Source organism: Brassica oleracea, chromosome C4 (assembly GCF_000695525.1).
Source record: "Brassica oleracea var. oleracea cultivar TO1000 chromosome C4, BOL, whole genome shotgun sequence".
Taxonomy (NCBI): domain Eukaryota; kingdom Viridiplantae; phylum Streptophyta; class Magnoliopsida; order Brassicales; family Brassicaceae; genus Brassica; species Brassica oleracea.
The window spans coordinates 7,572,205-7,596,131 of NC_027751.1; the positions used below are offsets into that span (position 1 = coordinate 7,572,205).

General features: G+C 38.6%; 5 protein-coding genes across 5 annotated transcripts; 3 read left to right on the top strand and 2 right to left on the bottom strand.

Annotated features, from left to right (window-relative positions):
• Positions 1–1,578: 1,578 nt before the first annotated feature.
• LOC106338003 lies at positions 1,579–2,499 on the top strand. Its single transcript, XM_013777082.1, has 2 exons — positions 1,579–1,732; positions 2,054–2,499. Exons 1-2 carry the CDS (start codon positions 1,579–1,581, stop codon positions 2,497–2,499), a joined length of 600 nt encoding a protein of 199 aa, XP_013632536.1.
• Positions 2,500–2,531: 32 nt separating this feature from the next.
• LOC106338004 (ATP-dependent DNA helicase PIF1-like) lies at positions 2,532–4,228 on the top strand. The gene is made up of 2 exons (XM_013777083.1): positions 2,532–2,889; positions 3,225–4,228. The coding sequence occupies exons 1-2, from the start codon at positions 2,532–2,534 to the stop codon at positions 4,226–4,228; spliced, it is 1,362 nt and encodes a 453-aa protein (XP_013632537.1).
• Positions 4,229–6,407: 2,179 nt separating this feature from the next.
• LOC106340238 (1-(5-phosphoribosyl)-5-[(5-phosphoribosylamino)methylideneamino] imidazole-4-carboxamide isomerase, chloroplastic) lies at positions 6,408–8,004 on the top strand. The gene is given in 9 exon segments (XM_013779120.1): positions 6,408–6,568; positions 6,571–6,624; positions 6,697–6,756; positions 6,759–6,950; positions 7,017–7,102; positions 7,188–7,289; positions 7,364–7,500; positions 7,587–7,635; positions 7,717–8,004. Coding segments are annotated over 9 exon segments (945 nt in total). The 5' UTR covers positions 6,408–6,501; the 3' UTR covers positions 7,915–8,004.
• A 659-nt stretch (positions 8,005–8,663) lies between these two features.
• On the bottom strand, positions 8,664–9,788 carry LOC106339473. Its single transcript, XM_013778293.1, has one exon. It carries the CDS (start codon positions 9,712–9,714, stop codon positions 8,944–8,946), a length of 771 nt encoding a protein of 256 aa, XP_013633747.1. The 5' UTR covers positions 9,715–9,788; the 3' UTR covers positions 8,664–8,943.
• A 3,531-nt stretch (positions 9,789–13,319) lies between these two features.
• LOC106338005 lies at positions 13,320–15,736 on the bottom strand. Its single transcript, XM_013777084.1, has 2 exons — positions 13,852–15,736; positions 13,320–13,762 (listed from the first exon to the last, which is right to left on the bottom strand). The coding sequence occupies exons 1-2, from the start codon at positions 15,734–15,736 to the stop codon at positions 13,320–13,322; spliced, it is 2,328 nt and encodes a 775-aa protein (XP_013632538.1).
• Between the last annotated feature and the right edge of the window lie 8,191 nt (positions 15,737–23,927).

Consider the following 23,927-nt stretch of genomic DNA (forward strand, 5'->3'; position numbering starts at 1 on the left):
GTACTGGCTTTCACCTCCATTGGAATGAAGATGGATTATAGTGTGGTGAATGCTCCCGGACCTTACACTGTACGGATTCAAGGTCAAACCCACCATAGAATTGGCTCGCTTATACCGAGACAAGGCCGTCCCCCCCGAATATCTCCAGCTTTATATATTTGATACGGGCAACGAAGTCAGAAACCGTTTAAACGCGAAGGGCCAAACCTCAACAGAAGGTAATCTTGATGAGACAACCTTGGCGCGCCTCATCGAGATGATTGACGAGAATAACTGTTTAGCTAAGCTTTTTCGACGGGCACGTGACTGCTACGAAGGCAGCGGGCAAGAGTTTAATATAAGGTTGCTCTCAGATAAAGGAAAAGGTAAAGAATATGATCTTCCGAGTACGAGTGAGATCGCAGGCCTTATTGTAAGGGATATGTCATCAACAATTGGAGTACGAGATATAGTCGTTCAATTCCAATCTGACACTTTGCAGCAGATACGTGACGACCACCCTCTGTACATGAGCCTCCAATATCTTCTTCTCTTTCCATATGGTGAGTATGGATTTCACCCCGAGATCTCATTACATCTCGAAACAGGCACCTCGAGAACAAGGCAATTCCTTACGTTACGCCAGTACTACGCTGCTCAGATACAAACACGTCTTAACCAGGGGATGACATTTGTTTAAGGGGGTCGTCTCCTCCATCAATATGTTGTGGACGTTTTTACGGCAATCGAAGAAGACCGGCTAAGGTGGGCCAGAAATAATCAAGATGTTTTGCGAGCCGAGCTTTATAGTAATGTACTCGATGCTGTTAGCAAGGGTGACACTGATGCTAAAATCATTGGACAAAGGTTCATACTGCCGCCAAGTTTCACCGGCGGGCCTCGATACTTAGTTGAGAAATACCATGATGCGATGGCTATCTGCAGAGAATATGAGAACCCGGATTTGTTTATCACAATGACGGCCAATCCTAACTGGAGAGAGATTAAGGAACATCTTGAGATATACAGTGGAGACTCTCCCAATGATAGACCAGACATCGAATGTCGGATCTTTAAAATGAAGTTAGATCAGCTACTGAAGGATTTCAAAAAATGAACTTTCTTCAAGCCATACACAGCAGCTCTCCACAGAATAGAGTTTCAAAAAAATAGGCCTCCCTCATGCACATATATTATTTTGGTTTGGAAAGTCTTCCAGAACACCAAGTTCAGAAGAAGTAGATGAGATTATTTCAGCCAAGCTCTCAAACAAAGAAGAAGACTCATAAGCTTATAATTTAGTGACAAAACACATGATCCATGGTCCATGTGGTGTCATTAATCCGAAGTCACCGTGTATGGAAAATAATGTGTGCACAAAGAAGTATCCTTGGCCGTATAATGACAGCACTTTGATTGACAAATCAGGGTATGTGTTATATCGTCGCCGCCGGAATGAAAATGAGTATGTGGTTAAAAATGGGGCAAATTTAAACAACACGTTTGTTGTACCTCATAACATTAATCTCCTAAAGAAGTACGAGGCTCATATTAATGTGAAATGGTGTAATCGTACAAGTGAAGTACTTATTCAAGTACATGACCAAGAGTGTTGACAGAGCATCCGCAGTTATTGAAAAAGGAAATACAACAACTACCTCTGACACAGTGGCTTCTGGAGAACCAAAGGAAAAAGTGATTAAGCAACGGAATGAGACCCAAGAATACATCGAAGCTCGGTATTTATCAGCTTGTGAGTCCATGTGGTGAACTTTCGCATTTCACATACACAAAAGAAAGCCGTCCGTTGAGAAGCTTATCATTCACTTAGAAGGCGAACATAACATCACAATTAAAGAAGCTGACATCCTCGGCCGAGTAATTCGCAAACCAGGTATTGAGAAGACAATGTTTACTGAATGGATGGTATTATGCAGAAGGTCAGAATTGGCACGAACATTAACTTATGTTTAAATACCAGAATATTTCGTATGGAACAACAATTCCAAAGTCTGGACTGAACGTAAGAAAGGAAAAACCATTGGGTGAATTGTGGATGTCCATCCATTAGCAGGTGATCGATACTATCTGAGGATCCTCATTAATAAGATTAAGGGTCCTAGAAGTTATGACGAGCTGAAAACTTTCAACGACGTGAAATACCCTGACTTCAAATCAGTTTGCCACGCACGAGGCTATTTGGACAATGATGTTGAATGGCTCGAGAGTATGTCGGAGGGTGCTAGAACAGCCACCCCATACCAACTCCGCGATATGTTTGTCACATTCCTAAACACTTGCTTCGTTGCAAGCCCCAAAGGACTATGGGAGCACTCATGGAAATCAATGAGCGAGGACATACTTCACAAGAGACAAAGGATCTTAGGCCACACAAATCTGGAACTGGATGATGAGACCCTAGAGCAATACACGTTAATCGAAGTGGAAAAGTTGATGCGCATGCAAGACCGTTCTTTAAATGATATTAAAGAGATGACAAAGATCAAACCTGTTTGCTAAAAGAATTGGGGAACAGTTTGTGGAACCAAGAAATGGATTACGATGTTGCCGAGGAAACACTCAGACATGTCAGTCAGTACAACTTACTTAACGCCCAGCAGCGTGCGATTTACGAATCAGTATTAGACTCTGTCGATAAAAAGGATGGCAAACTATTCTTTGTACATGGCGCAAGGGGCACAGGAAAAACAGTACATGGCGCAGGGGGCACAAGAAAAACATTCCTCTATCAAACCATTATATCCAGACTTCGCTCGAGGAAACAAATCGTTCTCCCGGTAGCTTCTTCAGGAATAGCCGCATTGCTCCTACCAAACGGAAAAACAGCTCATTCTCGCTTTAATATTACTTTGAAGCTCGATGAAGATAAGCTCTGCAAGATCAAACCAGGTACGATGCTCACTAAACTCATTGAGAAAACGGACCTCATAATTTGGGGTGAGGCACCTATGACGCACAAACATGCCTTCGAAGCATTAGACAAAACTTTGAAGGACATAATGTCTATGAAAAATCCACACGCAAAGGATCAAACTTTTGGCGGAAAAAACTGTTTTGTTAGGTGGTGATTTTAGACAGATCCTTCCGGTAGTTCCACAAGGGAGTAGCGCTGATACTGTCTTAGCTTCGATAAGTCATTCATATCTATGGAATACTTGCCACAAGTTCCCTCAAAAATCCACACGCAAAGGAACAAACTTTTGGCGGAAAAATTGTTTTGTTAGGTGGTGATTTTAGACAGATCCTTCCGGTAGTTCCACAAGGGAGTAGCGCTGATACTGTCTTAGCTTCGATAAGTTATTCATATCTACGGAATACCTGCCACAAGTTCCCTGTGATGACAAATATGCGAGTCAACCAGGACGAAAAAGAGTTCTCTGATTGGCTTCTCAAAGTCGGTGAAGGTCGTCCACAATCAGAACAAGAAGATGAGGACGATGGCTACCAAGACCAAATCTTAACCGTCGACCCCTCATTGGTCCAAGAAACTAAGGATGAGTCATTAAAGCAAGTTGTCGATGCTGCGTATGGTGATGTCAACCAAATAGAGGCCTCCCAAAGTTCCTACACTGATAAAGCTATCCTTACACCCCGAAATGATACAGTCGATGAAATCAATGCGTATATAATCTCGCAAACCGACGGAGAGTCAAAAGACTACTACAGTTACGATAGCTTTGAGGTTTCGGAAACTCAATCTAACCAAAATGATACACTATACGCCATTGAGTATCTCAACTCCATGGAGTTTCCAGGATTGCCTTCCCATAAACTCACACTCAAAGTTGGGGCTCCGATTATGCTTCTGCGAAACATAAATCAAACAAAAGGATTATGTAATGGTACCCGTATGATCCTAACCCACATAGATGAAAGAGTGCTTAAGGCAGATATAATTACTGGCTTACACACTGGAAATGAAGTTTTGATCCCAAGAATAGTCCTCTTGCATGGGGATACAAAGCTACCGTTCACTTTACGTCGACGACAATTCCCTATCAGATTGTGTTATGCAATGACAATCAACAAAAGCCAGGGCCAAAGCTTAAAAGATGTCATCCTATATCTTCCTAGACCGGTCTTCGCACATGGTCAACTGTATGTGGCCCTCTCACGTATAACAAGCAAAGCAGGACTAAAAATCATCAAAGGCGAAGACTCACAAACAAAAAGTGAAGAACATAGTCTACAAAGAAATTTTCAACCGCCTACGTTCCCAAGAGTGTAAGTAAAATTTAAAACTCAGAATCTCATTGACTGTTTCTAAAGTGGTTATCTATCTAATAATTCACATTTACCTACTATGCAGTACTCGAGGTACCATCAGAAACGAATCAGAACTAAAACTCCTACCCTGATGATGGACACCTGACTACTTACAAGTATGTCTCCCTACTCTACTAACTAATTATTTGATTCGTAACACTAATCTATGTTCACTGATTTATTTAAAAATAAATTTCAAGCTCCCCAACACGAAAAACTCCTTCACATCCATCACTCTCTTTGTCGAAAGTCCACCATCTTACTTATGATTTTTTCTTCTATGTTTTAAGACTTTGACATTTACTCTTAATAATGATAATGACAATTTTGCTTCTAAACATAATTTATAACAAACATAAATTTTGAAGAGATCAAGGTTATTATCTTTGTTTGATTTGTGGGTTGTATTTCCGGTTCATATATGCAAGAGTTGAGTTTCTACAGCAAATACATATAGCTGATTGACTATTCCTTGAACAACCAAAAAAATTTAACGAATCAATTAAATAACAACTAAAACATTTGCATAACTCAAAATTGATATCAAGACAGCAAAGCAAATGACACCATTCAACTATTTTTAAATTTACATAACAGCTTTCTATGTCTATTAAAAAAAAGCACACTCAAGTACTCTATTCCCCTACAAAAATCGATTGCTCAAAACATTATATTATCCAAACATACTAATGTGTAAACTGACTTTTTTTCCACAATTTAACATTAACTGTTTCATTAAATGTCCTGCGTTGCAAATAAATTTTATAAAAAATAACCCGGACGTAATCCGGGACTGCCTCTAGTTTAGATAAATGTAGCTTATGAAGAGAAACTAATGGAGAAAAATAATTAACAATATGATCATAACAATATAAAAAAAAATTACTAGGACAAACTATCTCTTTATACACCGACCAAACAAACTATCTCTCCACCACTATATAACAATATAACTAACTCATTTTTTTATGATATTTATAATTTCGCCAAAAAAAATATATGTCCTGTAAATTTCTCTTTATTAGTCTCAGTTCAGAAAAACTACGAGCATATGAAAAGGAATATATTTGGGGGATCTTCTAATCCGTGTAACAACAACGACAACACGTAAAGATTTCGGCTAATGTAATTTGTAACCGCTAAGACATATTATTATATATGATCTAACATAGCATGTACCTGATAACAAATTATATATCAGCTAACATAACATGTACCAGGTAACAAAATAATCTATCGATTTTTTATATCAAACTATATATCAGGTAACAGAACATGCACCATGTAACAAATTTTTTATCAGATAATAACAAGTCTATGTAGCATACCAACAATTTATTAATAATTTGATATCAAAATATGTATAAGCTAAAATTACATGTACCATGTAACAAACTAATTTATCAGATAATAAACAATTTATCAAAAAATATATCAACTCGCAAACTATGTATCTACCAATTTATCAAGTAACAACTCATGTATGAAACAATGTATAAGTCGACAAACTATTTACCAAAATATTTATGAGCTACTAAATTAAGTACCAATTAATAACAAATATTTTATAACATCTTATTTACTTCGAAAAAATACCCATGATCTTCTCAAAAGTTAATTAAATTCATAATTTAAAAATTATTAATCGAATTTGAAAATATCCATAATCTTCCCAAAAGTTAATTAAATTCATAATTTGAAATTATTAACGAGAAGGGGTTAGGGAACATAAGCTATGAACAACATAGATTATATGATTATGTCTTGTCGAACGGACACCATCAAAGCAGAAACTCGTTTCAATTCGAGTTAATAATCACTTTTCATGTCCACGAGACTGGCAACGCTTTTAGCTGCGCAAAGTTTCTAAGGGTATTATAGTCTTGAAATTATTAATAAAAAAGCATGGGTAGGTTGCCAATATAGATGTACCATAGGTATACAGACACCAATTAACTCTTAATTTTATCATATTTATAAATTATTCATACCGAAATTGGATATTTCAATTTAGATACGTTTGATATATAAATATAGAAAATTAGAAATTTTTCTGTTATTTAAAATCGTTCAGTTTGGTTCGGTTCCTTCTATATTAATTCGGTTAAAGTTTTGGTTCGGTTAGTTACCCATGCCACTAGGCCTACATGCCACACCTAAGTAACCCCAAGTAGAACCAACAATGCCATAGATCATCACGGCTTCGCCTACCTGGATTGTTCACCTGTTCCATAGATGAGAACTTGCAGCTCTCACTTGTACTCCAATGGTGGAGTCTCTTCTTTCCACAAGAACCATAGCTCTCGTTGAACAACCATCTCAAACTCTCCGGACCACTGTTTCCCATCAAGACAAAACGTACGAACCTGGTTCTGTTTTTACTTTCAATTTCCCAAATCTCTGTAATGAATCTATGATTATGTCTTGTAGGACCCTCGAGGGTACTAGTCACGTCCGCTGTTCAGTTCAGACCTTGCATCGACATCCACAAATAGTTGGATCCACTCTAAGTGACTTAAAAGAAGATGGTTCTGTTCTCGTTACGAACTTCGAATCAGATAAATCTGCGGAAGAGTACGCAAAGATGTACAAAGAAGATGGGCTTACTGGTGGTCATGTGTTAATGCTTGGAGCTGACCCTTTAAGCCAAGCTGCAGCTCTTGGAGCGTTACATGCTTATCCCGGTATGCCTTTTTGGTGTGGGTTTTGTTCTTTCTGTTTGGTTTGATACAAGACGATGATGATTCTAGGCGGTTTGCAAGTTGGAGGTGGAATCAGTTCAGAGAATTGTTTGAGTTATATAGAGGAGGGAGCAAGTCATGTTATTGTCACTTCGGTAATAGCTCTTTTTTTAATTTGTTATCATAGGGGCTTGTGTTAGTTGTAATAATCGTGTTTAATACTGTTGATTATTTTTTCAACATGTGTTTAACAATGGGAAGCTTGATCTTGAAAGACTGAAAGATCTTGTGAAGATTGTTGGGAAACAGAGATTGATATTGGACCTTAGCTGCAGAGAGAAGGTGATTGATTCTCTCTCTCTGACATGTTTTGGATGTTCTTATCATGAAAACCGATCCGTGTTTTCCCTGCACAGGATGGAAGAAGATACGCGATTGTTACTGATAGGTGGCAAAAGTTTAGCGATGTCTTGCTTGATGAGAAATCATTGGAGTTTCTTGGAGGGTTTGCAGATGAGTTTTTAGTGCACGGTGTGGATGTTGAAGGAAAGAAGTAAGCTTTGTGCTTTTCAGTGTGTGGACTGGACTCATTCTAAATTACTCAGTGTGTAACTGATCTTAATACTTTTTTCTCTCAAGGCTAGGGATTGATGAAGAGCTTGTTGCATTGCTTGGCAACTATTCTCCGGTGAGTATCACAACACACATTTTTCTTGATGTGTTTAGCTTTGGATTAGGGATCTTAGATGGAGTTTTGACTTTATTACAGATTCCAGTAACTTATGCGGGAGGCGTGACAGTGATGGAAGATGTAGAGAGGATCAAAGAAGCAGGAAAGGGAGGTGTGGATGTAACAGTGGGAAGTGCCTTGGACATTTTTGGTGGTAATCTACCTTACAAAGATGTTGTTGCTTGGCATCACCAGCAACAAGAACTCTTCAGCACTCCATTGAAAACCCCAATTTAGTCTTTTGATTTGTTTTATTTGTATAAGAGTATCAATTTTCAACTAATCTTTCTGAAAGAGTCAAGAATCCAATGATGATGAATATTTTTCATGAATTTTTCCATTGCTAATTTGACTTTGTTCAAATAGTATAATTGAAAGAAAAAAAACTGAACTGTAATAGAAATAAATAGTCATAAATATGTGAATGGTTTTTTTCCTTGAAAGATTCCAAATATCTAAAATCTTGTACAAATAAACATCCGAATATCTAACTAGTTTGACTTTGCCTTCCAACTAGTTTGGTCTAGAGCTTAATCAATTTGGTGTTGAAAAAAACAATATCTAAAATACAATAATATATATGGTTGAAACAAAAATATAAATATATTTATATTTGAAATAATTAATTTAAATTATATGTAGATCAAATAACCTTCATCAATTTAATATTTTCTAAAAAAGAATAATCCATGACAATTTCGTTTATCTACATAATTTGAATTATTTAATACAAATTATTCAAAATTTTATAGAAAAGTCTAACCAAATCGAAAACTATTTGCTAGTTTTAAAATTTACTATCCAATCCAGATTAAAACTAGAAGTACTAATCCAAACCGATCCCAATTTTATATGGTTTTATACTCTTCTTAAATCTTAATATCTTAACTATGCAAAATCAGAATAAAACTTAACCGAATATCTGACTGAATCCAATTGCATAAACTGAATTAGGGAATCCACCGCTGATAAATTCACTTTTGAAATAAAAATACTTGACTGTTGCATAAATACAAAAAAATCTACATTAATGACTGAATGCAAGACAGCGGCTCCATATAAACAATATACAAAACAGAACACTTAGCACACAGTGTGGTGGGTAGGATTCACACCGCCTACGGGGTGCCGTGTTCCTGAAAAACGTTAACCACTCGCCACGTCAGCGCCAACGACTTTTCAAAACACACACAACTAAAACGCTAAAAGCAGGTCCCACCAAAACCAAAACCAGGACCAGACAACCAATCACTAACATTACACTTGTCAATATCCACCCAACAAATCCCCTCTCCTTCCAGAAGCAAACCGGTTCATCCCACCCAAACTGGGCACCACCACCGGTTCAACCTCTTCCGCCGGAAGCCGGCTCCTGATGTCGTCGCGTGCCATAATCGGCGCCGTGTGGGCCCCATCTTTGCAGCTGCCTCTGCTCCTGAAGATAGCTCTGAAACTCGCTAATAAACCGGGTTTCTTGACCCGGTTCGCCTTCTCCGGTCGAACCGATTTCTGACGGCGCATACGTCGGCTTCTTTCTCGTCTGGACCTCACCCTACCGGTGCAAGAGACTTTAGGAGAAGACGGTTCGAGCTGCGAAGGATCCGACTTCATTCTCGACCCGACCCGTTTCAAGAAGACTATGTTGTTCTTTTCCTTTTTGCCGCCGTTTCTCCGCTGCTTCGCCTCCTTTAAACAGGTGTTCTGCGGCTTCGGCAAACCGATGATGGACGCTTTGGAGCTGAGTAGAAACCGCTGAGAGCTCGGGTTCGAGCTGGGGTTGGAGCTGATGTGTGCTGAGCTTCCTCTCTGTGATTCTTTGCGGTCGAAGAAGGCGTTGTCGGTGAGCCACTCGAGCTGAGCATCTTTGGTTATGTAATAAGATTCCGGTGGAAAATCAGCCGGACTCGCGGTGGAGTTTTTGTTGTAGTAAGGTTGAGTGTCCGGGTCGTCGACGTAGGTGGACTCGCATGCGATCTTCCGGTCTGAACCACCGGCGCATACTGAAGAAACAAAAGCTTCGAGATCCACTTGAGGCATTGAGCTCGTAGAGACTAGAGAGAGAGATATTGATTTTTAAAAAGAGGTGAAGAGACAATAGATGAGTATGGGGGCCTTTTATATTTACGAACAAGACACGAAAGGCTCTACTTCATATTATTTTTTTGTATTCTTATTAAAATGATTGTTCTTTTTCTTTGAGAAACCTGGGGGCTGAAATGTCGACGGAAAAATACAATAACCAATAATAGAATTGAGTAAAGATAATTAATTGTAAATTTTCGATATACTGGAATTGTTATTTGATAGGTCAATTCAAACGTATTTAAATCCTCCAGGTGTTTATACATGACTAGATTAAAATAATTGTAAGAAAAGAATATTTAAAATACTTCTAAATATCACTATAATTCTTTCAGTAATCCATGTTTATAATTAAACATCCATGTCAAATCAGTGACAGTGTTAATCTTTTTTCTTTTATCGAAATATTATTTATGCTGTTAGTATAATTGATACATATTTTTAAAAAATGAATGTTCAACCAAATTTTCTTTTTACAAATAATGCATCTTGTATCTAAATGTACTTATAGTTGATCCATGTTCTTTGTCAACAAAAAAAAAATCTAACCGATTCAAGTTAAAAAATGTAAAAGAAACCAGCTTAATTTTTTTTTTAAATGCTCACGGTTTCTATTATATATTTTCTTGCTCTTCATATGTTTTCTTGCTCTTTATATGTATAGATTACGATAAAATTATCGTCATTTTTTCTTTTTATAACTGTGGAAATACCGTAAACCTTTTTAGGTCCAAAGATAATCTCACGAAATTATAAAAATTCAGATTTTTTTGTCGTTTAAAGCATCTATGAGTGGTCAATGCTACACGAACTCAGGACAGAAACTCCAGCTGGAACGTCTTTACCACTAGGCCAAGGCGATTTGTTTTTTTTTTGTTGCGATGCACATTGGTTGTCTTAAAGAAGTGTGTATACATGCATAGTCCAGCGGGATGAATGTTCGTACTTTTCAAGGGGTTGGATCCAGTTAGCTGACGACTCCTACGATGCCATATCTCCTTCTTTTAGTGAATTGAAGTGGCACCAAATCATTTGGAAGCTTCTGTACCAATTCCTTAATTATTTTCATATGGAATATCAGTATCAAAGTGTTAAGTGTATAAACTTTAAAAAAAAACTTTTTTAAAATAGTGTCAATTAGAAGCAGAAACCTATCCATATTAGGAAATCATTTTACTGTAAATAACCATTTTCGTAGATATATGTGTTTTTTTCTGTTTACTAGACAGAGATATTTATAAGATAAGTAGCTAAAATCAGTAGACCAATCAAAAATCTCCGCATTGGTATGTCTTCATGTGTCTATTAGAATCATGTCTTTTCATTTTCCATGAAATGCAGACAAGATGATAGAGAAGCGGAAGCTAAGAGAACAAAGACTCGGCAAGAACTCAACGAGAACTCGAAGAATCAACAGAAACTTGTTGTTGTTGATACTCTCAACGCAAACAAGGGTACTTTGAAGATGACGATACTCTCGACAAGATCAAAAAAGGTTAGAGTACTCCACTAAGTGCTCTTAAAGCTCTGGTTGCAATTGCAATTATATTCAATAAAACATGAAGTTTTACAATGACGAAAGCTCTGTATATAAACTAAGTAAATAAAATCCTATCCTATGAAGATTCATAGTTATCGAATCATAAAACAAAACCAAAAAGGAAAACAAAGCTTAATAACTTGGCGAAGGCTTTATGACGAGCCAAGGCCAACGTAACGCATGATCCGCTACATCAGGTTCCCGCGGGGGAAGAAGGATTCGCCCACGAATCTGGAAGGACATTGTCGCCATGAAAAGGAGACAGGTGCCTGACGTTGAACACATTGGACGTACGCAGATGGGAAGGAAACTGAACACGATAGGCATTGGGGTTGATGCATTCCAATATCTCAACCGGTCCTATCTTCTTTGACTTTAACTTGTTGTACTCACGCAGGGGCAACCTCTCTTTAGTCAAGTAAATCCAGACCAAGTCCCCGGGAGCAAAGAGAACCTCCTGAAGCTTTGCATCTGCCGCCGACTTGTACTTTGCTGCTGAAGTCTCCAAGTTGTTTTGCGCTTGCTGATGAAGCTGCTGAAGGTCGTTGACAAACTCCACTGCGTCACCATGATGGTGTGTCCTGTCTGGGAGCGTAGTCAAATCCAAAGGGAAACGAGGGACAGTTCCATACACCACACAAAATGGTGAGAATCCTAAACTTCGATTCATGGCATGGTTATGACCAAATTCGGCCTGACATAACTTAGAATCCCAATATTTGATGTTGTCACCCACTAAACACCTCAACAGATTGCCCAGCGACCTATTAGTGACCTCCGTTTGACCGTCCGTCTGCGGATAGTACGCCGAGCTCATATCAAGAGAAGTACCAAGTAACTTCCATAAGGATCGAGAGAAGTAGCTCAAAAAGCGGGTGTCGTGATCTGATACAATCGACGAGGGTAGACCATGGAGACGGTATATCTCACGGAAGAACAAGACTGCCACACTCACAGCGTCTGTGGTCTTTTTACAAGCCACAAAATGAGCCATCTTCGAAAAGCGGTCGACGACCACAAAGATGGAATCAAAGCCACGCTGTGTACGAGGCAAGCCTAAGACAAAATTCATGCTGACGTCTGTCCAAGGTTGCGTCGGAATGGGAAGAGGAAGATAAAGGCCAGAATTCGAAGCCTTGCCTATGCCCTGCTGACACATGCAACAACGCTCAACAAATCTCTCGACATCCCTTCGCAAGCACGACCAAAAATAGGATGAAGTAACCAGCTGCAGGGTTCGATCACGACCCACATGACCTTCGTTATGAAGTTCACTGACAATCTGAAGCTGCAAACTACAGTCAGGTATGCACAGGCGCAAATCCTTAAACAAGTATCCATCCTGCAAAGTGTAATCTCTGCGCACGCCATTGACTGCATCAAGATATATCTGACCAAAGAATGGATCAGACGGATACAACTCAGCGAGTGCAGCAAATCCTATAACCCGCGTATGCATCGTTGTCAAGAGGCCATGACGGCGACTAAGAGCATCGGCGACTTTATTGGTTTTGTCGGACTGATGTCTGATAGAAAACGTAAACTGCTGCAGGTACGAAATCCACGCTGCGTGTCGTGCCGACACTTTTTCCTGACTATCAAGATGTCTTAAAGCATCATGATCCGTGAATAAGACAAACTCACGATGAACAAGGTAATGGCGCTAATGTTTGATTGCCTGCACAATTGCATAGAACTCCACGTCATACGTATTATACCTTCTGTGCGCTCCTGCTAGTTTCTAACTATAAAAGGCAATGGGGCGACCAGCTTGACTGAGAAATGCACTGATGCCGAGTTTGGACGCGTCGCAATGGAGCTCAAAGGTCTTATTAAAATCGGGCAAGACTAGAATTTGGGCCGTTGTTGGCTTGTCCTTGATGAGTTCGAAGGCCTTAGTTGCTTCAGGAGTCCATTCGAACTTGCCATCTCGCATACAACTTATAATCGGAGCCATGATCGTACTGAAGTGGCTTACATATCGTCTATAGAATGACACCAGTCCGTGAAAGCTACGTACTTAGGACACCGTCTTAGGCACAGGCCAAGACTTCACAGCCTCAATTTTAGAAAGATCCATAGATAGGCCCTTGTCATAGATGACGTACCCGAGGAAGAGAACCTGAGACACGTCAAATTCGTACTTCAGCTTGGCCGCGAATAGCTTTTCTGATCGTATGACTGAGAGAACTTGACGAATGTGCTCTGCGTGCGCTGTTAGCGAGGAGCTGAAGATCAAGATGTCATCAAAATAGACAACGACGAATTGAACAATAAAAGGTCGCAATGCTTGATTCATGATAAGCATAAAGGTGCTTGGTGCGTTCAATAAGCCAAAAGGCATGACCAACCACTCAAAGAGACCCTCTCTGGTTTTGAAAGTTGTCTTCCATTCATCACCCGACCGTATACGTATCTGATGATAACTGCTTTTGAGATCGATTTTGGAGAAAATCGTAGCAGCTTCAATTTGGTTTAAGAGATCATCCAATCGTGGGATAGGAAAGCGGTAGCGAATTGTTATCTTATTGATCGCCCTGCTATCAACACACATTCGCCACGATCCATCTTTTTTTGGATCAAGAGAACTGGTATTGCGCAAGGACTTAAGCTCTCTTTGATATAGCCTTTCTGCAGTAGACCTTCGACCTGATGCCTCAGTTCCTCATGTTCTGAAGGGCTCATTCTGTAGTGAGGCCTATTTGGTAACGTAGCTCCAGGCACAAGATCAATATGGTGTTGTATGTCTCGAAGAGGAGGCAGACCATCGGGAAGTTCTGCTGGAAAGACATCGCGAAACTCGTCGAGTACTGTGACCAAATATGGGGCGGGCGTCGTTTGCAGGTTGTGATGTGTTGTTGTCGGTAAAAGGGCAAACGCCAATCCCTTCGTACGCATCTCTGATAGAAACGAAGAATAAGAACACAACAAGGTCGTTGGTGGAGTGGTCGAAGCGATGGGAGGCAGAGTCTGTTCAGCAGGAGGAGTCGGGACGAGAACAATTTGATGCGTCTCCCAGATAAAGCTGTAGGTGTTCCGTGCTCCATTGTGATTGATCTTGCGATCAAACTCCCAAGGACGACCCAAAATGACGTGGTTGATGTCCATTGGTGTGACATCACAGTAAGTACGGTCATTATAATGCGGGCCAATGGAGAAAGGGACCAGTACCCACTGCGTAACACGCATGCTGCTGTTTTCGCTGATCCAGCCTAGTGTGTAAGGCGCAGGGTGTTGCTCGCGGACAAGTCCCAGTTTGTTGATAGCGTCGTCTGCGATAATATTCTTAGAGCTCCCTGAGTCAATGATAAAGGTGCACACGCGGCCTCTGATGGTGCGTAACCACTGTGTATCTTGGCGGCGCGGAACCGTACATGAGCGTTGAAGCACAAGAAGGTGCCCTGTGTCTCCCACCGTCTGAACGACATTGTCATCAACCTTGTCACCCTCCTCGCCGTATGAATCATATATTGGCTCAGTATCCTCATGTGTCGTATCCAGGACCAACCCACACCGGTTTTTGTTAGGACATGCAGACTGGCAATGACCTACTTCTCCACATTCATAGCACTTTAGTGCTGGAGGCCGTGTAGAGCGCCGTACGTTTTGCTCATCAGTTTGACGAGGCGCTTGTTGTTGACCATTGGTTTCTTTTGCCCCCGTTGGTGATGTCGTTGGCTCTGCTGGACGAGAACGCGTTGACTGTCCAGTCCAAGTTGACGATCGTTGTTGTTTATGTTCAAAGGTAACCGCACACCTATGGGCTTCTGTGATTGTTAGTGGATCGAACTGTGATAACGCAGTCTGAAGTTGAGGCCGGAGACCTCCAATGAAGCGAGACACTAGCTGTTCCGCGCTATCATATATTTCAGTCCTGGTCAATAAGAGTGAGAACTCTTCTGCATAGTCGTCCACACTTCGAGAACCCTGACACAGGTTCTGAAGTCGATTGTACGTTGTACGTTCATAATTGTGAGGCAAGAACGTAGCCTTGAGGTGTTTTTGCAGCTTTGGCCAAGCAACAATAGGTGGTTTCCCGGTGCGATGTCTGGTTGTTTTGACCTGCTTCCACCACGATGAAGCATGACCACGAAATCTCGTTGTCACCAAGGGCACACGACGTTCTTTCGGCACCTGTTTGAAGTTTATAAGTTTGTCCACTGTCGCGATCCAGTCGAGTAGTGCTTCGCCTCGAGGACCTCCATGGAATTCATGTATTTCCACTTTGAAAGCAGAATCCCAACGTTGGTCATACAGTCGCACTCTATCATCATCATCACGTTGCCGCTGAAAAGGGCGACGACGATCTCTGTTTACTGCAAACGGGTTTGACTCAATTGATCTAACATCCTCTGTTTCAGCATCTTCGAACATGGGATTTTGTTGTGCTAGGCGATCAGCGAGCATCGCTCCCATCTCCATGAAAGAAGCGTGCATTGTTGCTTGCATACTTTCCTGCAAAGCCAGCAAATCCTTGCGAAAATCAGAAAGATCTCCACTGGTAGGAGCATCGGTTGATTTCTTTAGACTGCATGATTGCAAGAGGTTTGGAATTCCCGAAACGTTTGGTTTCTGATATCAACTGATAGAGAAGCGGAATCTAAGAGAACAAAGACTCGACAAGAACTCGAAGAATCAACGGAAGCTTGTTGTTGATACTCTCAACGCAAACAAGGGTACTTTGAAGATGACGATACTCTCGACAAGATCAAAGAAGGTTAGAGTACTCCTCTAAGTGCTTTTAAAGTTCTGGTTGCAATTGCAATTATATTCAATAAAACGTGAAGTTTTACAATGACGAAAGCTCTGTATATAAACTAAGTAAATAAAATCCTATCCTATGAAGATTCATAGTTATTGAATCATAAAACAAAACCAAAAAAGAAAACAAAGCTTAAAACTTGGCGAAGGCTTTATGACGAGCCAAGGCCCACGTAACGCATGATCCGCTACAGCACAAGACAACCTTCAATAATATTTTATTTGTTATACATAAAACTGAGTTGATCCAATCGAACGTTTTAACTTATTCTGTGCATTCCGACATATCACGTACAATGTACACGTCGACTTATTTTGACATTTCATCCTTTTCATTGATATCTAGCCTAAGAAAAAATAATACTTTGTAGCATGAAAATAAATATATAGTTTAGTGCGATAGGTTTCTAGAAGACAGATTTCTCTCTTAGGGCTTTACCATCTTCAGCATCGCATTTGGAAAATGAAATATCCACCCACAACCGAAGTAACGTGATAATTATTTTTTATATCGCATCATTTGATAAAATATAGACTAATTTAATTGCCTTTATGGAACTTTACATAAAGCATAAGAATCAATACGCTAACTATTCTTATTGTTTTCTAGTTTTCAACTCTTGTGTTAGCTTTTAATTAACTTTTCTTTCCATTTTATCCGAAGTACTAGTCAAAGTTTAAGAATTAAATAGTGTCCTTTCGTATGAACAGAATTGGTTAGATGGAATATTTAATGTTCTTTTATCTGTCTACAGATTAATATTCAGTGCTCCATAAACAATAAAGGTGAATTTTCAAAATAAAATATTTTAATTTCTTGTCAATATTTTGCCGTTTTCTTTTGTCATATGAAAAAGGGACATTGATTAATCTTGGAAATTAGGTTAAGAAATACTTTAGAGGGCTGGTTATAGACGGCTAAGGGGTGATCCCATTGATCAGTCATTGACTAATCTCACGTAATCTGTGATGAGAATGTAAGGTAAGCGTCAAGGGCTTTGAAACTTGTTTTTCTGTCAAATGTCCAGCCCATAGACTAATTAAAATACATCAACACATTAAAAAATAATAATAAACGAGTATATGCTTTTTTTTTTTTTTTTAAACGAGTATATGCTCCTTTCTACTATAATGTTTTTCCACAACGGTTTCTAGAATCGCTCTTTGCCCTTAACTACGAACAAGAAAATTCAGACTAGGTGAGTATAGTAATTTTCTTTGTTCAATTTTCTGTCGATTGAATTAATCAGAAGAAGATGGCAAACATGACAGCTTCTGAGCTTCATATATCTACTTCAATCAGCTGTAGCCTGTATGCTCGGTTAATTGCTAGTTACAAGATTGTTAAGCTAGATGTCATCGGTTAGGCATTCAGTTTTATATTAGATCAACAATTTTAAAGTTATAAAATTATATTATAGATCCTAAAAATATGTTTATTTCAACTCGGGACTCGGGTATCTCTCATGGGATAAAAATGTAATATGTTCTAGAAACTCAGAAATGAGAAAAAGAAGAACATTTCGAATTTTCTAGTAAAATCGTAATTTTAGCCAAGGTAGAGCTCTGCACACTTCACAACTCTAGAAGCTAAACTAGTTATATTGCCTTGATAAAGGAAAACAAAACTAGTTATTGCCTTTTTTTTTTTTTTTTTTTGGTCAACTAGTTATTGCCTTTTGTTTTCGTCACCTCACCTCACGAATGACATATTTGACTATTTCATTTTCGGTCCCCCCTTAAAGATATTAGTTAATTTGCAACATATATCCGAATACGACCTCAATCAATTGTCTGAGTGTTTTCGTATTAAATTTACTTCCATGTTCGACAATTCTCCAGAAGTTACGCGTGCGATCAGATAACGCCTAGTGCCAAATCAATTAAGCGGAGATTATACAAGATTAATCGGGGAGTAGTTTTAGGGTTTTTAAATATGTTTTAAGGATATATATTAGATATGCGTATGAATACCGTTGTTATTATTTAGTCTAGTGGAAACTGGCTTTTGTTTACCACTGCTTATCCAGGGTTCAAAGCTCATTTTGTTGTTTTAAAAAAAAATTAGGTTTAATGACCTTTAAATGACCAAAACAACCATGTCTTCAAGCTTTTGCTTCTGCGAGTTTTTTTCATCTACAGCTGTTTTTATATTTTTTTTTTCGATTTCAATGATTTTTGTTGTTATTTTAGTAGAGTTTCATTAAAATAAAACAAAACTATGACGTAGATGTGATTACAAACTTAAAATCTAGAAAAAATGTGAGTTATTTTGTTTTCCGATTTTTTTGTCCGAGTATCACTAAACGCCGCGGCTCCACACCGTTTCACGCAAATCCGGCGATTAACCGGCCGCCGAGACCGCGTTTTCGAACATGGGTTTACTTCAAGAAAACTATACATCAAATGGATAACTATTGTTAGCGTTTTGAAGCGTCTATATTATTCTTGTTAATTAATAACCCCAGAAAGTATACGAGTTAATAGAAGAGAGAATATATATGGACAGTGATCTATGACAGTGATCTATTATTATCAACGTTCTTTTGTATCTCTACCCCATGCGATAACTTAACGTAACATAGGCTATTGAAACAAGATACAATAAAGCCCAAACAGACCGGGCCAACTAAAAACCAGACAAACTGGCCTTCAGCCCAAACAAACTGGGCCTTAAGCCTACACCCACCACCCTAGGGCAGGGAACCCTAATTTCCGCGGCACACCGAACATCGACGGCGCTGCCCAATCCCCAACTCACCTCCGCGCTAGCTTCATGTCGCATGGGATCTTTCATCGGAGAGCATCAGTCTCATTGCGATCTCGTCCGTATCCCATGCCGACAGGTCCAAACACACATCAAACACGATCTGCGCAGTCACATGAGAACCGTGTACCATTGACCCAACACCACCGACATTCACGAGTCGTTTCAGGTGAGAGATCAAGAGGCGGAAGAGCTTTTAAACTTTGAGAATCAGACTACACAGAGAAAGAAGATCCAGAAAGAACTACAAAGACTAACGCTAAAAGAAAAAACCAGAACCGAGAAGAACGATACTAACTGAGTTACCGCCTTCCGGGAGCAGGAGCCGGCGATGACGGTGCTAACAGAGCCACCGTCTCCCAGGAACAAAGGCCGGCGGTCGTAAAGCTGAGAGAGCCTCTACTCCCCGGAAACTACAACTGAACTCACGAGCCGACTGCCGCTTCGATTAACCGTTCTTCACCCCTCACCACGGATCCAGAGAAAACAGCAACGCCGCCGTATGGAGCACCGTACAAGCCGAGCCCTTCTTGGCGCCGAACCCTAGCCCAGAGCCGTCAACATGTGAGGGAAATCGGTAGATCGAAGCCCACAGCGGAGATCCTTGACTTAACCGGAAAAAGGTGAACCATCGACGCCGGCACGCGCGCGGACGCGCCACCGGTCGTCTAATGGAACCCAACTACCATTCCCTTGAACGTAACATAGGCTATTATAATTCATAGTCGCACTTATTCTCTTTTCTTTTTCTTTGTTTTTTGCTAAACATTTTGTCTGACTTGTTGACAGTTGACGCCTTAGCCAGCTAGACGTTTAGTCGGTAGAAGTTTATTGTGATAAAATAGCCACAATCTGTCAACTATATATTAGAAGAAATCTATGTTATCAGTATTATTATTATTATTATTATTTTTTAAATGTTATCAGTATTGATCTAGCAATGTAACGAATATGTCACTCTTTCACTCGAAAACGACATAACAGTTTATATGTTATGTCCATCGCCACGTTGATAAATATATGTATCCAGACTGAATCCTAACCTGTATTTTTAGTCGATTCAAATTCAGATTTTCGGGTCTCTATAAACTGTCTAGTCTAGCGAAAACAGAAGGAAACTTGGGAAAAGTGCAAATTGCATACTTTTAAAGATAATCAACCAGGCACTAAATTTAGAATTGGCTGGGCCGGGCCTGTGAGAATGCATTGACTTTGTGGCATGATTGTTTACCACAAACATTTGGTTTCCGTATCCAATCAACTATGAGATTTCATCATAATTGATGTTGATGTTCAATAAAACATGCGATGATTTTACGAGACAATATAGATGACGTGCATTTGCATCCATCGCCGAATTAGAATTCAACAGGTTGGTATGTTGAAAATAAGGCAAATAAGGTTGTACAGATACAACATTTGAAATGGTGGAAGGGCAGAAGAGAGGGTCCTTACTCAGCAAAAGTGTCATGGAGATCAGTCTGCACCCCAAAGAAAGAAGGAGGATTAGGACTCAAAAACTTGCACTTGTGGAATCTGGCATCTGTACTGAAGCTGATCTGGATATTATTCTTCAAGCAGGAATCGATCTGGTCCAACTGGTTCACAAGAAAAGTGTTAGATGGTGATCTCAACAATTTTTGGGTCATAAATACAAAGCAGAAAAATTCATGGCAAGCAAATCAACTTCTTCTACTAAGAGAGCATGTCTACGACTGGATCAAAAGAAGTATTGGAAATGGAGAAACTACTTACTTATGGTCCTGTAATTGGTCGCCCTACGGCAGATTATCAACATATCTGAGGGATGAGCCTTCCTCTAGAACGGGTATTCCTTCAACAGCCACACTGGCGGAGCTATGGGAAATTGATCATTGGGTCCTCCCACCTGCAAGGTCCGATAACCAAGTTAGAATATACACGTTTCTGCTTCAACTCACCATCACAGGGGAAGCTGATATTTATGTCTGGTGTCCTGGTGGCTCACAAAAAACGCGATACTCCACTCGACAAGTCTACAACTTGCTGCGGGAACAACTCCCTCAGGTTTCGTGGTATAAAGAGGTTTGGTTCTCAAAGGGAATCCCCAAGCATCGGTTCCTCACTTGGCTGATGGTGCTAAATCGATCTCCAACTCGAGATAGACTTATGAACTGGGGACTTATCACAGACGGAGCCTGCTTATTTTGCAATTCTTCATTGGAGACAAGATCTCACCTTTTCTTTGATTGCAGCTTCTCTTGGGATATTTGGTCTTCCCTCATCCACCGTATGCAACACCAATCCCCTCGCTCGTGGCTTGAGATTCTTGACTTCCTCCATAACTTCGCTGGAACTAAAGCAGAGAGGTACCTATTATTGCTCACATGGCAGGCAACAATCTATGCTCTCTGGACAGAAAGGAATCACAGGCTTCACCGAAACAACTACCGATCGGCTTCCTCTCTAACCTCCGACATAGATAGAACGATCAAAAGAAGGATTGCCAGCATCAGACATGACGACCCTCAACTCTCATCCGTCATGCTTACCTTCTGGTTTGCCTCATCTCTCCCCCCTCCAGTGATCTCAACTTGATCGTCGACCACTCCGTTATTTCCAAAGTTTCACTGGTGTTAAGATTTGGGCTCTAACACTTGGGCTCTAAAACTACTCCATTTTTGGGCTCTCTCCTTTTGGGCACTACAAATTTAGATTGGATTATTTTAAATGTAAAGGCTACTTAGTCTACTAAGCCAAATTTGATCTCTTATGCTTTTAATTGAAAACCTTTTATCAAAAAAAAAAAAACATTTGAAATGGTGAAATGTATATATGGAAACACACACGAAGCAATGAAATTGTGACAAATAAGTATACGTTAAAGGCGTACGTTGTTTCATAATTGACGTTTTGTTGATGCATTACTAATCATCCCGTCTTATCTTAGTGGATCATACAGTGGCAGTTCTAAATCACTGTTTGCTTCTTCTTTTTTTGGTTTCTTCTTCGCAGAAGTTTCAAAATAGTAGTATTCGTTGTTATTCATTGAATCATCACTTGTCATGTGAATATGATTTGATTGATTAATGATTACATGTCTGATGCTGCCACGCTTGCAGTGAAAGATTCATGAATAAAATGTGCACATGCCCTTGAACTATTTGATAGATTCCATCACCAGATTAACATACGTTCATGCATGTACCATTGTCAAGAATGGCGTATCTTGTTTCTTTTTTCTTTTGCTTACCCGTCTCCAACAAAACATCAAAACACCAAATTTTGTATAATTTATTCTCGAACAAAACATTAAATTTGACACCATTTCACCAAATTTGATGTAATGTAAATAGTATTACACTAAATTTAGTGAACACTATTTATCACACCAAAACTTTAAAATACATATTTTAATTAATAATATAATTCTATTGCTATCAAATTTATAATTAAACATACATATATTATGTGATTTGTATTTTTAATTTATTTTCACATAATTAAAAAAAAAATATTTTCAAAATAAATCACTAAATTATTATTTTTATTTATCATTTACAAATAATGAAATATAAATAATAATCTAAATGTGAAAAAATAATTATTCATACATTACAAATAATAAAAATATAGAACTTTAAAAACTGAAAACATCAAATAATATATAATATTTAAACTTTGGTGTTTTTGTTGGAGATGACAAAAAGATCATGACACCAAAACAACAAATTTGGTGTAGTTTCTAGACCAACTTTGATTCGCATGTTGATATTATCGGACTTGTGCACTAGCACGGATAAACATGTGTTTTTTGTTTGATATATTCCATCGATTGATCGGCCAAATGACAATAAATTTAGTAGTGACTGTAGTGTTCTAGTGTAATTTTTTTTTCTCAAAAAATGAGTATATTACATGATCTAAATTTGGAATATTTTCCGACTAATATCAATAGGTAACCAGATCATTTATTGTAACACTATATAATTGTTTAGGCTGAAACTCAAATCTAAACTTTTCACATAATTGTAATTGTTTAATGAAAGTCCAAACCTCTAAGAAAATATTGTATCACATTTTCAAGTCCTGTCAACCGCTTGACTACGTACAGAAGGCAGATATAACATACAAATCATAATACTCTATCAAAAATCTATAAGCTCAAACATATGTAGTTATAAAAATATAAAATTATGCCATCAAGTCATATAATCATTTTTAATGATATGTGTTAGTGATCCGCATCGAAATTTTGAAGAAACCAACATTAGAATATGAATGATATATACCTCTTTACTCAGTGACATAACATTTAGTTTTGATTTGAAGCTTATTACGGTTCTTGAAAACATTTGAACCAAATATTGTTCTATATCTATCAATATAAACAAGTGTTTCATAATGCTGAATGGTTGCTACGACGACTCGATCGTTTACCTTTGACTACAACTCTATCTATCACTGATCATCCATGTGAAAATGGCATTTAGTAAAAATGCCGACAACTTATAATAATAATCTCGTCTCAATATTAAAAAAAAAAACTCAAAAGAATACGATCGTAAATCAAATATATCCCTTTACTATTATCTGAGGAGCATTGTAAATAATAAACATTTGTCTCATGTGTTATTATCAAGATTGCCATTACTTATGTGTCATCATGAGAGCTATTCTCATAGCATTTAGTGAATAACCCTTGCTTGCCTAGACTAATTACATATAGTGCCACTGGACATTTAAGTTTCATGTTTATGCATAATATAATTGGTTTTGATGGATTATACATATATCTCTTATTTTCATGCGAGTTTTAAAAATGTATTTATTGCTTTCATGCTTATATCTTATCATTCTTTCTTGGCTGTATTTTTTTTTTGCAACCTAACAATAGTAGTCAACTGTATTGTAATCATTATCGCATTGTAAACAAGTTTTTATTTCATATATTTCTTATTGGATGATTTTCATTCTACAAAATATAATATTGGTGTATGAGTTTTATATGGAGTGATAACACATTTCGTAGTTTGAAAAAAATAGGACCATATATTGATCAACGTTGTAGAAAGTTGCTATATTTCTAATAAACTATAGTTTACTACATAAATATAATGC

What these genes read in the sequence shown, in the direction of transcription:
- LOC106339473 (XM_013778293.1), bottom strand. Translation starts at nt 9,714, where the DNA reads ATGCCTCAAGTGGATCTCGAAGCTTTTGTTTCTTCAGTATGCGCCGGT.
- LOC106338003 (XM_013777082.1), top strand. Translation starts at nt 1,579, where the DNA reads ATGACCAAGAGTGTTGACAGAGCATCCGCAGTTATTGAAAAAGGAAAT. An exon ending in AGCTCGGTATTTATCAGCTT is followed by an intron (nt 1,733 to 2,053) that starts GTGAGTCCATGT and finishes ATCCATTAGCAG; the next exon opens with GTGATCGATACTATCTGAGG.
- LOC106338005 (XM_013777084.1), bottom strand. Translation starts at nt 15,736, where the DNA reads ATGCACGCTTCTTTCATGGAGATGGGAGCGATGCTCGCTGATCGCCTA. An exon ending in AAAGATGGATCGTGGCGAAT is followed by an intron (nt 13,763 to 13,851) that starts GTGTGTTGATAG and finishes ACCAAATTGAAG; the next exon opens with CTGCTACGATTTTCTCCAAA.
- LOC106338004 (XM_013777083.1), top strand. Translation starts at nt 2,532, where the DNA reads ATGGATTACGATGTTGCCGAGGAAACACTCAGACATGTCAGTCAGTAC. An exon ending in GCTCTGCAAGATCAAACCAG is followed by an intron (nt 2,890 to 3,224) that starts GTACGATGCTCA and finishes TTGTTTTGTTAG; the next exon opens with GTGGTGATTTTAGACAGATC.